Source organism: Cuculus canorus, chromosome 14 (assembly GCF_017976375.1).
Source record: "Cuculus canorus isolate bCucCan1 chromosome 14, bCucCan1.pri, whole genome shotgun sequence".
NCBI classification, from domain to species: Eukaryota; Metazoa; Chordata; class Aves; order Cuculiformes; family Cuculidae; genus Cuculus; species Cuculus canorus.
In genome coordinates this window covers 19,400,395-19,420,094 of record NC_071414.1, presented here as the reverse complement: position 1 = coordinate 19,420,094, position 19,700 = coordinate 19,400,395, and the positions used below count along the sequence as shown (strand labels likewise).

The window sequence follows — 19,700 nt, the reverse complement described above, 5'->3', positions numbered from 1 at the left end:
GGTGAGGTCTCACCAGAGCGTAACAAATGGGCAGAACCCCTCCCTGACCCTTATGGTCCCGCTGCTCCGATGCGGCCCCAGACACGGTTGGCCCCCAGGGCTGCGGGCGCACATCACCAGGTTGATGCAGTGATGGCAGCAAAGACCTCTGCTCGCATTTAGAAATCCATTTACAGCAGGACAGAGTCACATACCTCCAAAGCCTTGCAGATCTGAGCATTCAGAGAGTTTAATGGCAGCATCTCACCAACTTCTGAGTCACCGAGAGTACAGGAATGCTTTACAGAGCCATTTCCAGAACACACATTTACTTCTATCAACAGCCTTAACAGTTCTTAACTCAACCAGACACCACAACATTAGATGCTAATACTGCTAGGGAAACCTAGAAATCATGGAAAAGCAAGGGCCAAAGATCGTTCCACCAATGCAGTCTGCTCTACTGCTCCCGAGTCACGCTTTTTTAATTACTGGATGAAGAATGATCTTTATGCAGTCCTTGCAGAACAATTCCCAAAATGAGATGTGGTTGCTTGTACAACATAATTTAGCATTAAGTACTTAACTATTTACTAATGCCAAAACCATACAACCATTAACTATGGGTCAGCAGTCACTCCACCTCCCTGGTACAGCAGCATGGCAGTTCTTCCTTCTGCAGACTCCTGCCAAAGCCCAGAAATCTCATTGCTGTTTGTAGTGGGCCCATATTTTGGCACTTGTGATAGTATCTGGGGAAAAAAAGTGATAAGTTACTTCCAATCAGTAAAACAGCACATTCTCAAGCGTGAGAGAAAGCTCACTGCTCCGAAACACTGTCTGGATGTCCAGTAGATACCTACGCTGTCATTTGTTTGGAGGAATATAAATTGCCAATTGTCAACTGCCAGTGAGAAGGGAGCAGTAGTTTCGAGTGTGTGCACATTCCTAATGAAGAAGGCATCACCTGGAACACTCCACTGGCTGATTTCTGAGCTCCACCTGCCTACCAAGCACAACCCTCTGTTGTCACCAGAGTTCTCTTGGGCACACGGCTTAAAAGCCTTGTTCTTGGGCCTGGACAGAAGCATCCAGTGATTGCCATTAATACAAACACACCCTTAAAAGCACTGCCCTGCATTGCAGACGCTGTGCCTAACTCAAGCTATAATAAAGTAGGAGAGAACTCAGACTGAAGAGACTGCAACTCCTCTGGAAATGTGTGTATATTCGTTATTTATTTTTTGAGAGCTATCACGCTTATGCAGTAACTCTCAAACTCAAGCAGTACCAATGACAAACGTAACTCACAGACATCACCCGTAAAGAATGACTATGAACTTCAGCAGACGCATGCCATCCAGTGGCACCGGGAGAGACTTCAGGAGAGGTGAACTGCAGGGATTTCACCTCCCTGGGAGCGAGGAGAGTTCTGTACACAGTTCTCACTGGTGTTTAACAAAAATCTATAGAGTGAAGCAAGGAGCTTCCCCCGTGTTAGGTGTCTTGGGAGGAAAAACCAGGAACCTTTAGGCAGAAACTGATAATCTTAAAAAAAAACCACACCCTATTACTGGAACGGCTTTCAGAAGTCAAAAATACTGGATGCTAAAGAGCTCAGTTTAGCTGAGCGACGTAAAACACAGCAATGGCTGGAAGCTCCAGGCAGACACACTGCAGAACTACAGCACAGGAGAATAATTTACGCAACCTGCTGTTTTTTTCTAGGGAATCTCCGTATCCACAGTGAAGCTCAGAGTGGTGTTCAGGGGTAACTTGAGGAGGTGCAGACATTCCCAGTTTGTCAGCAGCACCTCCTGGCCTGATGCTCTGCCCTGTGAAATGCCCAGAGTGTACTCATTCCTGCGCTAAAGATCCTCGGAGGAGAAATCATCAGGGTGGTTTGTTAGTGAAGAGCTGTCACATGAGAACACTTACCTCGGAAATCTGAGGGTTTCAGCGTCTTTTACTCTTTAGCCTTATGATGTTTCCTACTATTCAGACTTAAACCCCTCTAAACACTCAAACAGCCAGTTCCTGTGCGCACAGTGAAGCTGTTCTGTATTCCATTACCTTCAGGCAATCCCTTGGGAAGGCAGGGTGCTTTGCTCCTCACTGGAATTTGAATCACAGAAGATTTCCATTTTGGGGAAGTTCTAACAATGGAGCAGATGGGAAATCTGCTACACAGCGGCTGGAAAGATTAACAACATTTCATTAACACTATTTCCACAGGAGAAATAATCTCCTAGCTTTCTTCTAGGGAAATCAGAGATGGCATGCAGATTTCAAGGGATGTCATTAGAAAACATTTAACATTATTTGTGTACACATAACGTGCTATCAGAAAGGATGACAGAAAGCTTTAAAGGTCAACCCTTCTCTTCAGCTGTTTGTGATACTGTAAGGCTTAAACACCAGCACATTTAAACTGTATTTAAAGTGTGCAATACAACTAGAATCTTCAAAATATTCTTTTCTTCTGGACTTTGAGGAATAATTTCCTTTTCTGAGCTCAGAGATGCAGGAAATTCTTCTCAGTTTACACATGACCCTGAGCTATTCAGGAGCAGGTCTCCCCCAGGTGAGGCTTTGCACTCTGGTGACAAGCTAAGCTACAACTCCCTCAAAATATAAAACATAGAGCAGTAAGTGCCCAATTAACTAATGGCCAACAACTGAATTGGTCGCCACTTGTTGACATGTGCAAAAGATGTTCTACTGCTTCAAAAATACTATTTAGGACATCACTGATTCCTGTCTTTTGACTCCAACGAGACCCTGATGCTCCCCTCCTCGTTAATCCAGTACCCATCAACTCCGGTACGCTTTCCTGCTGAGTAATCTGGTGCAAAATTAAGCAGTTTAACATTTTCCCTTTTTCTAAAGAAATTTTACTGTCTGCTGATTTGGTTGGGAGGTCTGGCAGGGAAGGGACACACATCACTTCTATTCCTGCAGAGAGCAGCAGCAGCACTGCATCACCTTTACTGACAAAGAATTCAAACTAGCATTTAAGCATTAAGTTTGTATGGAAGCGGTAATGCAAGAGAGGCAACCAGGTGCTTGCTTTACATTAGAAAAGGCTGTAAAAACACATAGCGGATACCTGGGTGTTTTGTTGTCTCTCCTCAACTGTCTGGCTGATTGAATTTAACATGTGGTTTGCTGTGCAGTTTGCACAGCAGTGTAGGTACAGCCAAAACTGAACTGCATCATGAAGTACAATTTGTTTGGTTTAATCTTTAAAAAAAAAAAAGAGTATCAGGATAGACACTCACTTCCAGTTTTGAAAGCCGAGTAGAACCAGGAGCTTTTAGGGCTTTATTTTCCTCCTCGACTGGCTTGGTGGGACTCACCTGCTAAACACACAGAATTCAGTACCATCTTCAAATTCTTTGCTGTTTATCATTAGTCTTGCAGCATTCCCCTAGTATGCAATACTATTTATAATAACTCCATTTACAATTACTGATATTTCTCAGGGTTTAAGAACTGAATACCTGTCATTCACACTTTTTTTTGGTCTTTCACTCTCCAAAATTAAGACAAAAAATCAGTTTACTGCCACGCAGAACACACATTTTGAGTCCTCTTCACAACTAGGGGACAAAGCACTTTCTACTACTTCTCATATTCACTTGTAACTCTTGTCACAATTCAAAACTCTCACTTCACGATCAGTGAGGCACAACAGGAACACTCACTTCCAGAGCACCTCTCTGTCTGAATGACGGCATTTCTGCTGCCATTCCCGCTGATTCAACCAAGGAGCTTCCTGGGGCACCAGGAACCGGACTGAACGATGATTGACCTTCTTCTAAATGCTTTACTTTTTTCTTACGCTTCGATCCCTCAGGCTTAGCAGTTTGATTGTCAGGCTATATGGGGAAACAGTTACACTTTTGTTATCAAGTGAATTTCTACAGTCTGGTAAGCACCAACAGAGAGTCCCGCTGCCATGCTTGAGCCCTACGCAACTGATTCAGCCCAACCAACACCATCAGTCTGGAAAACAGTGACCTTAGGGGATACCCATGGCTTTTTCTGCTATCCAGAGGCAGAAGCGAGCTACACCTTCACTGTCTGCAGGCACCCCTTTCACAGGAAATGCTGCCCCTCCCAGTAGGGTCTGCCACCCATACAAGGAAGAGCTGAGCCACCTATGTTACACCCTGGCTGATTTATTAAGGATCTTTCACCTTTCTCTTTGGTCCTAATGGTGAAGGACAGCGCATACCAGCTTTTAGGTCTGGACTTCTCTCTCTTGCAGTTGTAATTTTATGCACTTTTATTCCTGTGATAAATTTCCAACAGATTAATTGAGACAACAGCCACAGCTACTCTCCAACTATGTCTTATAGGATGGCTTTCAAAGAGGGACCATCCGAAAGCCATCCATGTAAACACACTTCCTCCCTCTCCCCACCAAAAGGTCTGTTTTACTCCTCTCCTTTTCCTTGAAGGAACAAGGAGAAGCCTGGTTCTGATATTTGACCATCATTTAAGTTTGGCTAGAAAACGCTGTCATCTCACAGCAGGTACAGCTGTTCTAGCTCATATTTTACCTGCCAGAGTAGGTGGAGCACTTAATTGTGAAGAGCTGTAACTGGATTTTGATGCTCTCTTTCTAGGAAAGGAGGGGAAAATAGTGAACAACTGTTCTGAATGAATGTTAATATTCAAAAAAAGCAGCATCTAAGGAAATCATAGGAAAATACAGACTGAGTGAAAAGGGGTAAAGCTTATTTTAAAAAAAGATTGTTACTGAGTTCCTTCAACACTTTACAGTTATTTGATAGCTTATCAAGTCACACTGCTTATTCTGAAGATTTGGCAGTTTAAAATCTACAGAAGACATGCAGCAAAGCACTTGGCACCAAAGCATACCGGGATAGACCATGCTAAGGATAATGCAGGGAGAGATTAGGTTCATCCATTTCAAAGTCAGCAAGGACACCAGTAACTGAAGCTCAGGAGTGTTTGAGAGATCAGAGCCTCATTCATACAGGCCTTTCTTTCAAACATCATCCAAAAGAGAAAAACCTGAGCATTTAGGTACATCAGAGTCTTCTTGGCTGATTACCTCCCAGGGTATCGGACTTGAAAATCCTCCAGCACAGTTTCTGAAACACAGAAAAGCTAAACTTCAGAAGCTAAAGCAGAGCAGCCTAGATAACATTTTAGTGCAGGCTAGATTATAAAGCAAAATATTAGAAGCAAACCCAGACCACTAATAGGAAGCTGTTCCCCATTACACAGACATGCCTTAAATGAAATGATCATTTCATTATTTACACAGGTTCTGTGCACTAGGGTGAAATTTGTGTATGTGTCTATTCTTAAGGATTGCAGAGAATTACCTGGTATTGCTGAAACATTCAAGACCTGCGGCATCCTATCTATGCTCACTGCTTTGCTGGGGTCTAAGAAAGTAGAGTTCTTGTACTTGCCAGAGTTCTCAGCGCAAACATCGCTTACTTTGGGAGAGACAAATGCGAGCTGGTTAGACTGATATTCATCAAGCTATTACATTTGTAATCAAACTAAAAGCCAGCACACGAGCAAGACAAGCACAGTGAAAGCATTGCCTTGGCTCAAACGGCTGCAGAAGAGCCTAGGAGGAATTTGACTCAACGCAGATTTGTGGGTCATTCCCAAGAAACAGCTCGGGACATCAGTGACAACGTTTATTTTATAGTCTGATGCAAATTCCACCAGGACCTGATCCACACTGGACTAGGGACCAGATATACAGGTCCCTTGTTAAACACAGGTGGGCTTATAGCAAAGCTCTGACCTGGTGAGTCACACCAAGAGAGTCCACTGGCCTTTCTGCTGTGGAAAATCATGCCCCCTCCCCCAATTTTCTACATCAAGCAAAAATAAAAAAAAACCAAACCAGAAGTATCACCTTCAACATCATCTCTGAATGTTTCAGGGGACGGGCAACTGCTCAGGCTGTCAGTGACATCCGTGCTATGATCTATGATTGAATCTAAACACTGCAGAACATAAGTTGAAACACCCGTGGGAAGAGTCACATCAGAACCTAGAGGAAGAGACAAAAATGGTGGCTACCAAACAAAAAGCACCATTTCATTTGTCAGGTCAGCACCTTGTACCATACAGCCAAAGAAACAAACAAACCAAGAGTATCACAAAGCCTAGTTTACACTGCTATAAAAGCCAGCAGACGAGATTTTCCCTGCCCAAGGCTCACTAGAACCACATGAAGAATTCAGCCTCCTGATATGGTTCTGCTCAGACAACTTTGTTTTCAGAAGGACGAAGTTCTAAGGCATTAAGCTTTTAAAAACGCAGCTTTGAGTAAAGGGAAAAATTCATGTCAACAACTAGTTCTGTCAATGATAAAACTAAGACCGCATGTTTTTTAACAGCCTGGGCTCAAGATTCTCCTGTAGGTCTCCTGTCCCATCTGTGCTGTCTACAACTGATTCACCAGAATCCAGCCAGCTGCTGGAGTGAGAGGCAGAAGTCCAGCCAGTGGGCTCAAACCCTTCACTTTCTAACATCACACAGCCAGAACCAGTACAAGAACAGCACACCAGTACTTTTAAAGAAATACAATTAAAATGTTATTATTAATTTTCCATTTAGTTTAGGCACAAAAAAACAATCAATAACATAAAGCATTGCCATTGTACTCACTTGAAGTCGCTTCAGTATCTTGTAATCTGTCTTGGATTTCAAAGAAGTTTATTAGGGATTCCTAAAGTTAAATGACAGATACAAACATCCTGAGAAAGCTGGGTGCAGATAAAGAAGCGCAATTAAATGTATTTCTACATTAGCAGATGCTCACATGCTTATTGTCCAGTACTTTGCTGCTAAACCTTGCAATTCACAGTGTCATTCGGAGCAGGGATTTTTCAGGCACCACTAACTAGTCTGCAATCTGACATATAGCTCTCATATTCATAAGGAACTTCCAATCGTTTGATCCTACAGCCTTTGCTGGAGAAGACTCCCAGTGAAGGTGCTTACCCAGCTGAAGTTCTGCCTGAGACAACAGTGGAGCAATGAATTTCCCTGCCTTTTGATTTATTTTTGATTCCCGCTGCTCCCTGTCAGGACCCCAGGCTACTTCTACAAATCCAAACAACCCTATTGCATACCTGGTATATTCTGGGAAATGAAACATTTTGAGGAAATGTAAATAATGGGTAGACTCTAGATGAGTTTTAAAGAAAACTAGTTTTACACCAACATAACAACAACTCTTGGCAGTAACAGATTTCAGCCCAAACACCGCCTGTGAGCTATGTTCTTGCCCCTGCAGCATTAACTGGACAGTAACACTTCAGCTCAGCTGTCTCAGAACACTTTGTTCAGCTGTGCCACCACGAGGAAGAACACAGATTTGCCAAAGGTCTGGGTTTGTCCTAGAAGTGAGGGCTCCTCTGGAATCACACTCTAATAGCCATCTTCCACACAACAGAACTGCTCCAGCCTTCCCTCGTTAAGGTTAATTAGTACTGGTGTTTTCCCATGCTACCAATAGCTCCAATAACTTTTATTCTGGCCAAGGACATGGGAAGAATTCACCACAACACAGGACCAAGTTCAGCCTGAAAAACGTGTGTGCACACAAATCACAGGAAATTCTACTGAATTAAAGAGAGAATTTCACATGTCACATTTCTTTGACTTATGCCCCATAATTACTAGTAGATAAAGAGCAAGGCAGCATTCTCACCTGCTGTGGTTTGGTGCTTTCTTCTATTTTCTCTTCCTTTTTTTCCAAGTCTGCCGCTTCTGGAACCTTCCCTTGGCAGCTGCAGCTGAAGAACAGAGCTGAGCTCAGTACACAGAGCTGCCCTGCTCTAGAGGGAGGTGACAAAAGCTACAAAATGGGGCACGAAGCGCCAACAAAGTCTGACAGACATCAGCCTACTGAGAACTCAGGCTGCAGAGCTCCAAGAGACCTCTCAGCAGGCAGAGCAACAGAAATGATTTTGCTACGGTTAGTGAGAGTGTATTTGAGAGTTCTAACAGACCTTTCAGGGGATGAAGGGCCCACTTTAGCAACAACACCTTCTTCAATTTTGGGTAGGGTTTTCCCACTGGACTTGCCCTGTGGGCCTAGGGAAAAAAAGTACTTAGTTCAGTAATTTCACTTTTAATATTAGACCCCAGCCCCACACCGAGCCCGGTCCCTCAGCACCGCATCCTCACAGATGTGAATCCCACAGGGATGGGGGCTCCCCCACCGCCCTGGCAGCCGCTCCCAGTGCCCCTCAGCCCATTCCGAGAGGGATTCTTCCCAAGAACCAGCCTGACCCCGTCCTGGCCCAGTCTGAGCCATTCCCTCCACCTCACCCACCACCCAGTGCCCGCTCCCACCAGCTCCAGCCCCTGCCCAGAGGAGCAGGGGGAGGGAAAGGAGGAAGAAGGAGCAAGAAGGAGGGAAAACAGGAGGGAAAAAAAAAGAGGGAAAAGGCATGAGGAGGAGGAAGAAAAAAAAAGAAGGAAAAGGGGTGAGGTTGGGGGAAAAAGAAGAGGAAAAGCGGTGAGGTTAGAGGAAAAATGAAGAGGAAAAAGAGGTGAGGATAGAGGAAAAAGAGGGAAAAGAGGTGAGGATAGAGGAAAAAGAAGAGGGAAAAGAGGTGAGGATAGAGGAAAAAGAAGAGGGAAAAGAGGGCGAGGCTGGAGGAAAAAGAAGGGGGAAAAGATGCGGAGGAGGAAAAGGGAGGGAAAAGAGGCGAGGAGGAGGAGGACGACGACAAGGAGAAGGATGGAGAAGAGGGGTGACGAGGAAAAAGGAGCGGTCCGGGGTAGGAGCGGTCCGCAGGGCCCTAACCGAAGCGCAGGCGGCGGCGCGGGCCCGCGCGGTGCCGCGGGGTGAGGGGCCTCGCCCCGCCCCGGCCGCGCCCCGGCGCCATCGCGCCCCGCGCGCGCCCCCCGCCCGCCCTTAAGGAGGAGCGGCGCTGCTCCGCGCGTGCGCGGCCCGGGCCGGAGGGGCACGTGGCGCCGCGCGGGAGGCGCGTGTGAAGTGATCTTTGGTCCCCTCAGGGACGGGGGCCCCGCGTGTGCCCTGCGCGGCCTCGGCCGGGGCTTCATCCCGCCTGGCAATAAAGAACTTGTTCCCGATATCCAACCCACACCTGCCCTGGCGCAGCTTGAGGCCATTCCCTCCGGTGCCATCGCCTGTCCCCGGGGAGCAGAGCCCAGCACGCCCACCCCCTCCTCTCAGGAGCTGCAGAGCGCGATGAGGTCTCCCCTCAGCCTCCTCCAGGCGAAACAGCCGCAGGGCCCTCAGCCGCTCCTGGAACCCCTGTTCTCCACACCCCTCCCAGCTCCGTTCTCTTCTCCAGACACACTTCAGCCCCTCGAGGTCCTTCTTGGAGCTCAGGGGCCAAAGCTGAGCCCGGGATCCGAGGTGTGATCCCAAGCACTGAATCCAGGGGGACGATCCCATCTCTGCTCCTGCCGCCCACACCGCGGCTGATCCCTACCGGGGTGCTGGTGGCTCTCGGCCCCCTGGGCCACTGCTGCCTCATGTTCAGCCGCTGTCAGCCAGCACCCACAGGTCCTTTTCTGCCTGGCAGCTTTCCAGCCACTCTGCCCCAAGCCCAGAGCTGCTCAGGGTTGTTGCGACCCAAGTGCAGGACCCAGCACCAAGTACACATCTGGCCTGAGTTCCACACTACAGATGTCTCTCTGGACTCTGTAAAGCCTTTGATACAATCCTCCCCAAGATCGTTCTCTCTAAATGGGAGAGAGATGGATTTGAAGGGTTAGCTGCTTGGCGGATGAGGAATTGTTTGGATGGTCACATCCAGAGGGTCATGGTCAACAGCTCAATGTCCAGATGGAGATGGGTGACGAGTGGTGTCCCTCAGGGTCCGTACTGGGACCAGTGCTGTTTAACACCTTCATCGCTGACACAGACAGTGGGATCCAGAGCACCTCAGCAAGTTTGCAGGTGACACCCAGCTGGGTGGTGCGGGTAGCACAGCCGAGGGAAGGGAAGCCACCACTATAGGCAGCTGGAGAAGCTGTCCACCACTGGCTTATGAGTCAAAATTCAAGTGTGTCGTTACCCAGGAACCATCCTGCCTGGTCCGGCTCCTGTGTCCCTGCTGCTGGCATTTACAGGGGGTCTGGATGCTGCCGCGCCCTTTCACTGCTTTAATCTAATGAATGCACGGGTAGATTGGGGTTTATAATGCATCTCACTATAGAAATTGTGTTCCTTTTACTGATCAGACCTCCTGGTCAGCTTCAGTTTGCAGAGCAGAGGAATCTCACTGCTTCATTAACATGGAAAACTGAAAGAATCCTTCAGGATCTCTGGATTTCCAAGGGAATAGAGAGATGCAAATGCATGCAAAAACCAGCCAAGAGACTGAACGGTTTAAACTTTATTGTTTTAGACACATAGTCTGAAAAAATACTATGCATTCCCAGTCGTAAATTCATATTAAACAAGCACATACATTTGGTTATATTATTATTGATTTAAATAAAAAATGAAACCATTACAGAAAGAAAGACTGCTGCACCTTCAGAGAACTTCACAACCACTTTTCCATAGCAGATTGCTAAAACCAATCTCAGGTTCCAAGATTCCTTTGGTCGTTACTTTAGTTTGCGCATATATTTTTTTACAAGACATTTAGTATAGGCACGCATTTCAGAACGACTTCATACCGACGGTGAGGACAGAGTGCTGGAGTAACAACAGAGTCTATAAAAAAACTTTCATTGTATGTCAGTCCAGAAGAAAATCCTAGGAGCAGTTTTGAGAAATGTGAGAGTTTAATTCTTTACAAAAAGTTTCCATCGATGACTTCTTGATGTACATGCTAAGATACCAAAACCAAATATTTTTTAATCAGTTAAGATTTTTTTTTTTAACACAAATGGATGTGTTCTGTTTTAACCCCTTCGCTTTCAGTTGAAAATAGAATAGGCAATACTTAGAAAAATGCCTCAACTGTTTGCTGCTTCCGCTTTGCTAAAATAGCAAACAAAAAGCTGAAATGAAGTGGAGGGCTTAAAGGGGCTCTGGATGCCTCAGGAAACATTTTATTTTGGAACAATTCCAGGGATCTAACACTTTTTCCCTCCTAGACTACAGGCATCCAGATTTCTCCTCTGAGAAGCACAATCAGCTTCGTCTGTTAGCAGGAGGATGGTGTAGAGACACCGAACGTGCAAAGTACTGAAGAATGTTCATTACAAGAAGAAACAAAGACCTAATTCGGATCTCTTTATTTTTCTCTCCCCACAAACCCAAAGAAAGCAAAAGATACAAAAAATATGCAGAGAGAACTGCTTCTAAATAAAATGCTTTCCCAACTTTTCTGTAAGGCATCGAGGCCTTTAAGTCATCGGTTACCATGCAAAAATAGCCTGTTCTTTCCTCGTTTACATTCACCTTGTAGCAGTTTATTTACATACAGATCACCAATTTGTGCTTTTAACACATGGAAAATAAAAACAATCTATAGTTAATTTGTTTCATTCCAGAAGATTAAGTCAGATTATGCAAGAATGTCATGTTAATAGCAAAAATGACCCTGGACTTTACTGATGCTGATAGAGAATTCCCAAATGTGATGACAGATTGCAAAACAGGACTTTTATCAATGCACAATCCCCCAGCTCTCTCTCAGCTGATGTGCAGCAACCATTTTAACCTGCAAATGCACTTCCAGGACAGAATAACGCTATCTGTTTCCTGCCAGCGTGAGGTTAAGACTGTCAGGTGTGGTTTCTGCTCACACTCATGCATGTTTGACTGTTCCTGTGGCAGAATGGCCTTTTATCTGTGCAATACAGAGAGAGAACATACAAAATGCATCACTGAGCACTATTCTCTTTCTCGAAAATGTTTATTCTGTTTTTTATACACGTGCACTGGAGAGCCTGCCAGGGGCTTCACAGCATAGCACCAGGAATGCCCCGCTGTGTGTAAGATGTCCAGGGACACCCCACCGCCCGCAGCCCGCTGATGGCCACACAGCTCTTTGGGGAGAGGGCACACGACGGCGTTGTCCCTCTCGGCTGCTCTGGGTGAGGGTGCATTTGTGACAACGAGTGACAGCCCCGTTGTGCCCCGACCACCCACCGATCCCCTGGCAATGGCAGAAGGCGGCTGTTCTCATTTCAGGGATCTGTTTGTCCATTAATTGCAGAGTGAACCCCTAGAGGATAGCGACTCATTAAAACCAGCCATCCTGGAGCCACCAAGAACAGGGCTGTTTGCAGTGAAGGGTGACTCGCGTTGCACTGACACCATGGTACCTGGGTCTCAACTCTTTCAATAAGACAGATACTAAAAACTTAATTTTGTATTTAGTTATCTTGAGGAAAAACACACCTGGTTATTGGACAGCCCTGGTGATCACAAGTATTTCAGATTAAAAACGCTCAATGCAAAATAAAGAATCCTGGAATCTGAAGAGAAGCGGGTTTGTGCCTGGTGCATGCGTTACACGTGTTATTTCTGAGTTTTAATCTCTTACATCATTCTGCTTGTGGCAAGAGAGAGTGACCTGCAGAGGAAAATCCAATTACACAAGAATGTATTAAAGAGAGCTTGAGTTTATTTATCCAGCTTTTCACATGTTCTGAAAAGTGTTCACACTTTTGGTGTGACAACACAATCTCTCCTAAATTCTGCATCACCCTCATGTGGCCAAGTCTGTGTTTTCTTTCTTATTCTTTTGGTGTCCATATCTTTGGCTCTAGGGCACCAGACATTTTGAATCAAATACCAAAAGAAGAGTATGGATAGATTATTCAGCATTCTACATGTAGAAAGGACAGCCATCTAAGCCATAAATAAACTCATGCTGGGATCTTCTATACTTATACGAAGTCAGAGTTTAGTTGTGTAGAGAAGTCTGGTGAACTGAAATCATCACAGCAGATAAGTAAATTAAATCCATGTGATAGAAAAAGGTCAGTGGAAAATAGCTTTTCTGTACTTATCTAGATGACTGTTTTTTTTTTTTATTATTATTTCGTAAGTATGTCACATCAAAACAGACAGGAAATTGTAGGGAATCTAATTCTTCATCACTTTGAAGGCTGCGTGTGTAGTCTTCTGGCTGATACAAAAGGAGATGAACTAGACTCTGCAGAGACGAAAATCCTTTCTGATTTGACCTAAAGAGCCAGATTTTAGACAGTAATTCCTATCCTCTGCAGATGTAGCAGACGCAAGTCCCCCAGGGATGCTGTTGCTGTTTACACTGGTGAAAAATGAATGTACAATACCATCAGATCACAGCAGCAGTATTTCGTATTTGCTTTGAACTGATATGAGTCATTGCACTGGAATTAAATGACGAATCAGGCGCAAAAACTGATTCAACAACTCCTCCCACATTTGACAAATCCAATCGCTACGTAATTTTTATGAGTGATTATGTTAGCTGATACGGTTTCCTTTGTATCATTTTGTTCTGAACTTACTACAATAAATCAGTCTTTGTGTAACACTAACTCATTAATTCCATTTATTTCATTTTGAAGCATGCAATGGAATTTCAGAGGGAAAATAAGAGATTGTTTAGATTAAAAATTTAAACTCTTAGCTTCAAAAGCCTACAGTAGATTCCAGTTGAAGAGAGAAAGTATGTGTGCTTTCACTGTCCTAGCAAAGAAGATCTAGCAGGCACAGCTCCATGCTAGTATGCACTGGTGCAACAAAGAGCAGCTATTAAAATACACACATATATTTAGGACCCTGTTTAGCAGAAGGAAGCCACTGACAGTCCACGGATTCAAGCCACTTGACGTTACAGTTTTTGCATTGTTTTCTATGAGGAGAGAACTGTAGAGTCGGTCCCTGTTCCACACGGGACTTACCAACCACTTTCTAATGGCTACAACCAGCTGGGAAATCCCAGGTTCCATCCAGACCACTGGCTGTTTATTCCAGAGAGACACCTGGTAGTGACGACAGCAGGAACTGAGGCTTCCAGGCGTAGGAACATAAGAGATGCTTTCTTAGCAGGCCTGTCTGCAGCCACATCCAATGTTTTACTGCACCACGACATGTTACAACAGTGCTGGTGAACACAGCCTTCCACCCATCGCCGTGGGTCTTTCAGAGCAGCACTTCTTCCTCCCCCCGTGGGGCATGGGATGTCCTCCCTTGCTGCACCTCAGGACGGCTTTTCTCCCAAACCAATTCGTTTTGCTGAGCCCCGTTCAGGATCGCAGCTTGCACCTTGTGCTCCATCTCTCAAGCACTGTTTCGGAAAGGGAATTAGTCCAGCTGAACTACACAGTATTAGCAACGTGTAAAGTCATTGGTTAGGAATCGGGAGCGTCCGGGTTAACGGGAGCTCCCTCGGAAAGCTGCCACAGACCCAGCCATGCTTTTGCAACCTTCTCTGTTTGAGCAGTTCCGATGTCCACGAGCGCAACTGTGCTGGAGGAGGCCCTAACGCAAAATCTGCATGCCATGTACTGAGCTCAGATGAAACAGAAATTCTAGCCTATTTCCTAACCTGTTCTTTTAATTCCAAGGTCATATTAATCCATTAGATGTAATATACTAACAGGTCTATTAAATAGACACATAGTGGGAGATGCATTTCTATTTATGTTCTGGTTGTTAGTGAGGTCATTAATAATTAAATGAAACCAATGCAATTTATGTCCTGGAAAATATAAAAACTATCGCTTAATATAGAAACAAATATCCATCTCAAAGTTCCAGATCAGGGAAAACAGACTTTCAACATCAATCGCTGATTGTTTGAGGTAGACCACATTATTGAGTTATCCACAATTTTAGTGTCTACTGTATTAGGTTACATACAATCAAATATCAACAGATATACCTGAAATCATCCCTATTTTAATTAGAAATGTTTGTAGTCATTAATAACATAAGTTTCTGTAATTTACTTGGTCATAGACTGAAATTTCTGTATATTTTGTGGAAATTTAGCATAATTCTTAGTAGTACTGTACTGTGTACATAAAGTAAAAAATAAACTGTATCACGCCTAATGGAAAAAGAAGGAAAATTATGGTTAGTGGTGAAATCCTAGAACAATGCAAGGCTCAAATATAAGATTCAGATGCTTATCCATTTCAGCTGTGTCGTTCTTGCTCTGTACTTTTGAGTATTATTCTAATATTGCTACAAAGTCCATTGTTCACAAGATTCTTCCCATGGTTTCAGATGGAGATGCTTGAATATAGCTCTTCTATTTGTTTTTTGAAGTAATCTCTCAGTTCTGGTCTCTTAGCCTTTAACGTTGGTGTCAACAAACCATTTTGTACTGAGAACATATCAGAGTGAATGTAAATGGCTTTGACCTGTAAGAAAAGAGGGATATATTTATAGCAAAACCTACAGGCATCACACTCAATAAGCATAACGTCTTCTGCCAGCCTTGCTGCGTTACCTCTGGCTGTTTTTTTGCCAGGTCCCCAGGGTTTTCCTCACCTGCCCAAGCTTTCCAAGGTGACACACAGTCCCTCCACCCCCATCACTGCCCCCGGCTCTCCTGCCTGTTCTCCCGGGCCTGCGCTGAGCCGGCAGCCAGCCAGCACAGAAGGGAGCGCTCCAACAGAATGAGCACATAAACCTCTTTCCGTGGGAGATCAAGGCCAAAGCACAGCGAGGCAGCACGAGGGACAGCATCTCCATATGTGATACAGTAACTGCACAGTTCCACAGGGTGGAAAGAATAGAAGAGAGAGGCAGAGAGGGAGGGCGGGCAGGGTAGGAAACATCAGCTCAACCCCACTGCAAAAGAAAGTCAGCAGCACTAATTTGGTCTTGCAACATTTCCGTTAAGCTTTGCAGGTATACGATGATCCTCGTTAAAGCAAAACAACTGATGGTGTTCTACCAGCTAATTAAAATGATACTAAACCATCCAGCCCCAGCTCACAGAATTTTACAAGGCTGCCCTTGTTAGTGGCGCTGTCTGAGCACCGCGGGGAGCCTGGCAGCGCAGATGGGAGCGAGCATTCCCTGCCAGTGCGTTTGTGGGAGTGTTGGTGGGGGAGAAAGCTGAAACCGCTGCGTGCCTGGGCATAGTCCACCGGTTTAAGACAAAATTCCCCAGCCATCTGCTGCTTTCATGATTCCCCAAACCACTGGTTTGCGTTTTGTTAAGACTGCAAGCTGAAGGAGCATAGACCAAGAATCAATTTTTTAATTCCTGTTAAATACGTGATTCACTTTTGCCCTGTAAGTGCTGTGGTCCTGTTCCTTTCCCCAGCATGTCCTTCACAAAATCAGCGTTCGTGCCATGAAGGCTTCCCTTGCCGTCTGCCCTGGCTTTCAGAGCCTGCACCCTGGGAGCTGTTGGCTACAGAAGCCAGAATCGTCACTTCCAAGCCAGAGGTCCAAGCTCAGGCCCCTGGTGCTGCAGACAAGGATGAGGATGATTAAAGACTGGCTCGTTCATATAAAGAGGGTCTCATCCACAGGAGCATTAGCTGGAATTGCTGGCTCAAAGTTTGGTTTTAAGATTACGTATTGCAACAGAGGTGTTAATTTTGAAGCCCTTTAGTTTTGTAATGATAAATGTTTATTATGTGCATCGCAAACTGTGCTTTACATTTAATTTAATTTTCAAATTAATTGCTTTTTAATATCGATTTATTTGCATATGTAGCTGAGAAACAAAGAATAACAAGTTCATGTTTAATGGTGCTTCTGCTGCACTCAGATATGGTGACATGCTCATAGGAATTACCACCCAGAAACAGCCTAAACAAAAGCACAAAGGCCTTTGCTAATTATATGTGGTGATGATGATGATTATTCTAACAGAATTAAGTATTTAGACATTTTAAAATGTGGTGGATTTTTTTGTTTACTGTGTTTTTAATGCTATGTAACCCACGGTTGATTTCAGATCTCTCCTTCTAAAGTGTTTATAGCTCTGTTCCAGAAATATTTATACAAGGACCAGAAAAAAATTAGTGCAATTGCTGAAAATAAACAAGCCAGCAGTATTCCCCTGGTTGCTTGTAAGAATGGTAATTAGTGACCCAATTTCTTAACAATGCTTTCAGTGGCAGAAGAACCAGAGTCCTACAGATATTTATCCTGACCCTGGCTCTCAGACTGGATTATCCATGTTCCTGCATTCGATTTTTACATCTGCACTCAAAACTTCCACTAAATTTGTTTCAACTTTCAAGACTGAGCGGAAGACAGAACCATAGCACAGATATTTTTCAAAGGAACAAATACAACATGCCAGCAATAAATCTCTCTCAGAAAACACTGTGTGCAGCTGCAACAAGGATCTACAGGAACATCACAAATGCTGACAGACCCTCATTCTACGCAAATGGACAAACTGCCTGTGTGACCACGTGAATAATGTATTAATTGTTCCATTTTACCTGCTCAAAGGAGTGAAGCCCACTCTCCTTACCCAGCCGTACCATGTCTTCCATTATCGCTTGCTGCAGTTCCTGGGTCAAAACACATGAATTCCTCATGAAATCTGAGTCAGCCTTACATGCAATGAGCGTCATTGTCCAACGAGAAAACATGTTTCTGAGTAAAGTCCTTATTGATAGTTAACACATAATTAGCAAATATCTTTTAAAGCAATACACAGACATTAAATTTAAGTGCAGTGATGTTAACTCTTTCCGCAGTATGTGTGACACAGATGCTTAAATTTCAATCCTTCAGCCATTTCCTAGGCTGAATTGGATGCTGAATTATTTCCCACAGACAGCGTTGGTGGCCTCAAGGCTCACTGATGTGATCCAACTCAGTTACCAGGGATTAGAGAACACGCGTGACTATATGATTGGGTCTTTGTCTGAGGCACCTAAACAAATACAACCTCTCCTCCTGCCTTGCTGCTATTCTCTGCAAGTCAGACCCTTGTTTCCCCATGCAGAGGTCTGCACAATCAGTCAGCACATATCCAGATCAACCCTGCTTAATTTTCAGTGAGGAAATACAAATTCTTGTCACTGAGATCATTAATAATAGACACTCGTTCTAACGAGGCTGTGCTACTGTGAAAAAACATCTGTACTGCAGAGGGACAGAAAGACAAACCTTGTTTTTACAGAGTTCTACATATGATCCATCAAACCCTCTTTTCTTGGCCCAGCCTGGCATAACTTCGGAATCGGGCACCACAATCCCCACCAAAAAGGCCTGTAGGGAAAGAACAAGAGCAGTTGCAGGCAAAGCTGAACAACCCTTGAAGTCCCCTCCGCTGCAGTGAATGCATCAGCCGGGTGAATTTGCCACAAGTTTATCACTTAGTATTTACCTGTAGGCTGTCTCCATGGACGTAGATCTGGGCGACAGGGTCGCTGCGGATATAGATATTCTCTATCTTCTCTGGTGCAATATACTCTCCCTGAGCAAGTTTAAATATATGCTTTTTCCGATCAATAATTTTAAGCGTCCCATTCTGTTAGGAGAAAGAAATGAGAATTCCCAGAGAAGGTACTTAAGCACAGAAACTCAGTAAGCAATCAGATTCGAACAGAGCTCTTTAAATGGCCAGAAAATGGTCATATTGAACTTATTCTGCAAGATATAAACTCAAGCCTTTGTAAAGATAGATCTGCTTGGAAAATTTAAGTTCAGTGCTTGAAAATTTACATGGGAAAATACAAGTTGATATAGGAATCAAGCATCTGACCAGTACGCACAGGTAACCATTTCCCAATGTCTCCAGTGTGAAGCCAGCCCTCCTGGTCCAGCGCTTCCATTGTCTTCTCCTCATCCTTCAGATAACCTTTGAAAACATTTGGTCCTTTCACACATATCTGCAAAATAGTCAGAGTTGTTGATAAATTATCTCCTTATTCTGCTGCAAATACTAACAATCTAAATAGTAATTCACTAAAATTTAAATATTTTAAACGCTGAGTTAATGAAACTAAAATACATTGTGTTATAAAATTACCCATAGATTTTTTTTCAAACTAATGATAGTTTGAAGTAGGGAATGCAAATCTGATTTGTTTGGAGTTGGTTTGCATTCAGATTGCAGTTAAAAGTTATTTCACTAAGTTAAATTTCTGTGCAATTCAGAAATATCAGCAATGTAGAAATTACAGCAATTCAGCTCTTCTCGGCTTAACTAATTAATTCAGTTTTAGCTGTAAGTAATCAGGCATTGCATTGGCTGGCAGTACTGCCCCAGCCCCTTTTTAATTAATGCTTTGCTGATCTGTTGCTGAATTAATTGCTTTTCCCAACTGTTATGTATAACACATCAGCACCTGTGCACCTTACAAAGGTAAAAAGCTTCTATAACTACCTAATACAGTGTTAACTAGAGAAAATTTGGTATAAAAATGTGATTTGCTACCTCTCCTTCTCCTTTGGAAGCAAAATAATTCAGCTCTTCCACATCCTTCAATCTGATTAAGTTACAGGGCAAGGGGGCTCCTACATGACCTGGAAATCAAAGTTATGGTGTCACTTGTCATCTGTCCTATAAACAATAATTAGCATTTTATTATTAGTTTCTTGCACAGTTGTAGATACCCTGGTTGTTCTTGCAGAAGCTGGACATACTTCCTCATTTAAGGTTTTGAACTATTAAGACTAAACACCCAAACCTCCTATTAGATATATATAAAGCTGATTTTCAAACGTCAAAATACAGACCCTGTCTTCCTTGCTCGTAAGAGACTACACCCTTTTTTAAGCTTAACTCATTCTAAACGCACACAAAGCACTGGCCTCTCGCTGGTTCGACCACCTGGGAACA

At 44.0% G+C, this 19,700-nt stretch overlaps 2 protein-coding genes across 5 annotated transcripts in view; both read right to left on the bottom strand.

Moving 5' to 3' along the window:
• Positions 1–1,993: 1,993 nt before the first annotated feature.
• Positions 1,994–8,885, bottom strand: LOC128853624 (uncharacterized). The gene is made up of 12 exons (XM_054079731.1): positions 8,804–8,885; positions 8,001–8,085; positions 7,700–7,778; positions 6,652–6,712; positions 5,894–6,031; positions 5,343–5,459; positions 5,066–5,105; positions 4,548–4,609; positions 4,182–4,276; positions 3,687–3,860; positions 3,261–3,341; positions 1,994–2,173 (listed from the first exon to the last, which is right to left on the bottom strand). The coding sequence occupies exons 1-12, from the start codon at positions 8,883–8,885 to the stop codon at positions 1,994–1,996; spliced, it is 1,194 nt and encodes a 397-aa protein (XP_053935706.1).
• A 2,964-nt stretch (positions 8,886–11,849) lies between these two features.
• ACSL6 (acyl-CoA synthetase long chain family member 6) overlaps positions 11,850–19,700 on the bottom strand; it is a 54,149-nt gene continuing 46,298 nt past the window's right edge. For all 4 annotated transcript variants that reach the window (XM_054079660.1, XM_054079662.1, XM_054079663.1 and 1 more), the window contains exons 16-21: positions 19,296–19,384; positions 18,631–18,747; positions 18,243–18,386; positions 18,023–18,124; positions 17,347–17,418; positions 11,850–15,294 (exon numbers count right to left, since the gene is read on the bottom strand). In XM_054079660.1, the coding sequence (XP_053935635.1) occupies positions 15,154–15,294; positions 17,347–17,418; positions 18,023–18,124; positions 18,243–18,386; positions 18,631–18,747; positions 19,296–19,384 (665 nt within the window). In that variant the 3' untranslated portion in view covers positions 11,850–15,153. The remainder of the gene's footprint in view (positions 15,295–17,346; positions 17,419–18,022; positions 18,125–18,242; positions 18,387–18,630; positions 18,748–19,295; positions 19,385–19,700) is intronic.

Bases quoted from the DNA above. Each gene is read 5' to 3' on its own strand.
- LOC128853624 (XM_054079731.1), bottom strand. From the start codon at position 8,885: ATGGCGCCGGGGCGCGGCCGGGGCGGGGCGAGGCCCCTCACCCCGCGG. The intron at 8,086-8,803 runs GTTAGGGCCCTG...TTTTTTCCCTAG, and splicing joins GCGCCGCCGCCTGCGCTTCG to GCCCACAGGGCAAGTCCAGT. The intron at 3,342-3,686 runs GTGAGTGTTCCT...CTGTGTGTTTAG, and splicing joins GACAGAGAGGTGCTCTGGAA to CAGGTGAGTCCCACCAAGCC.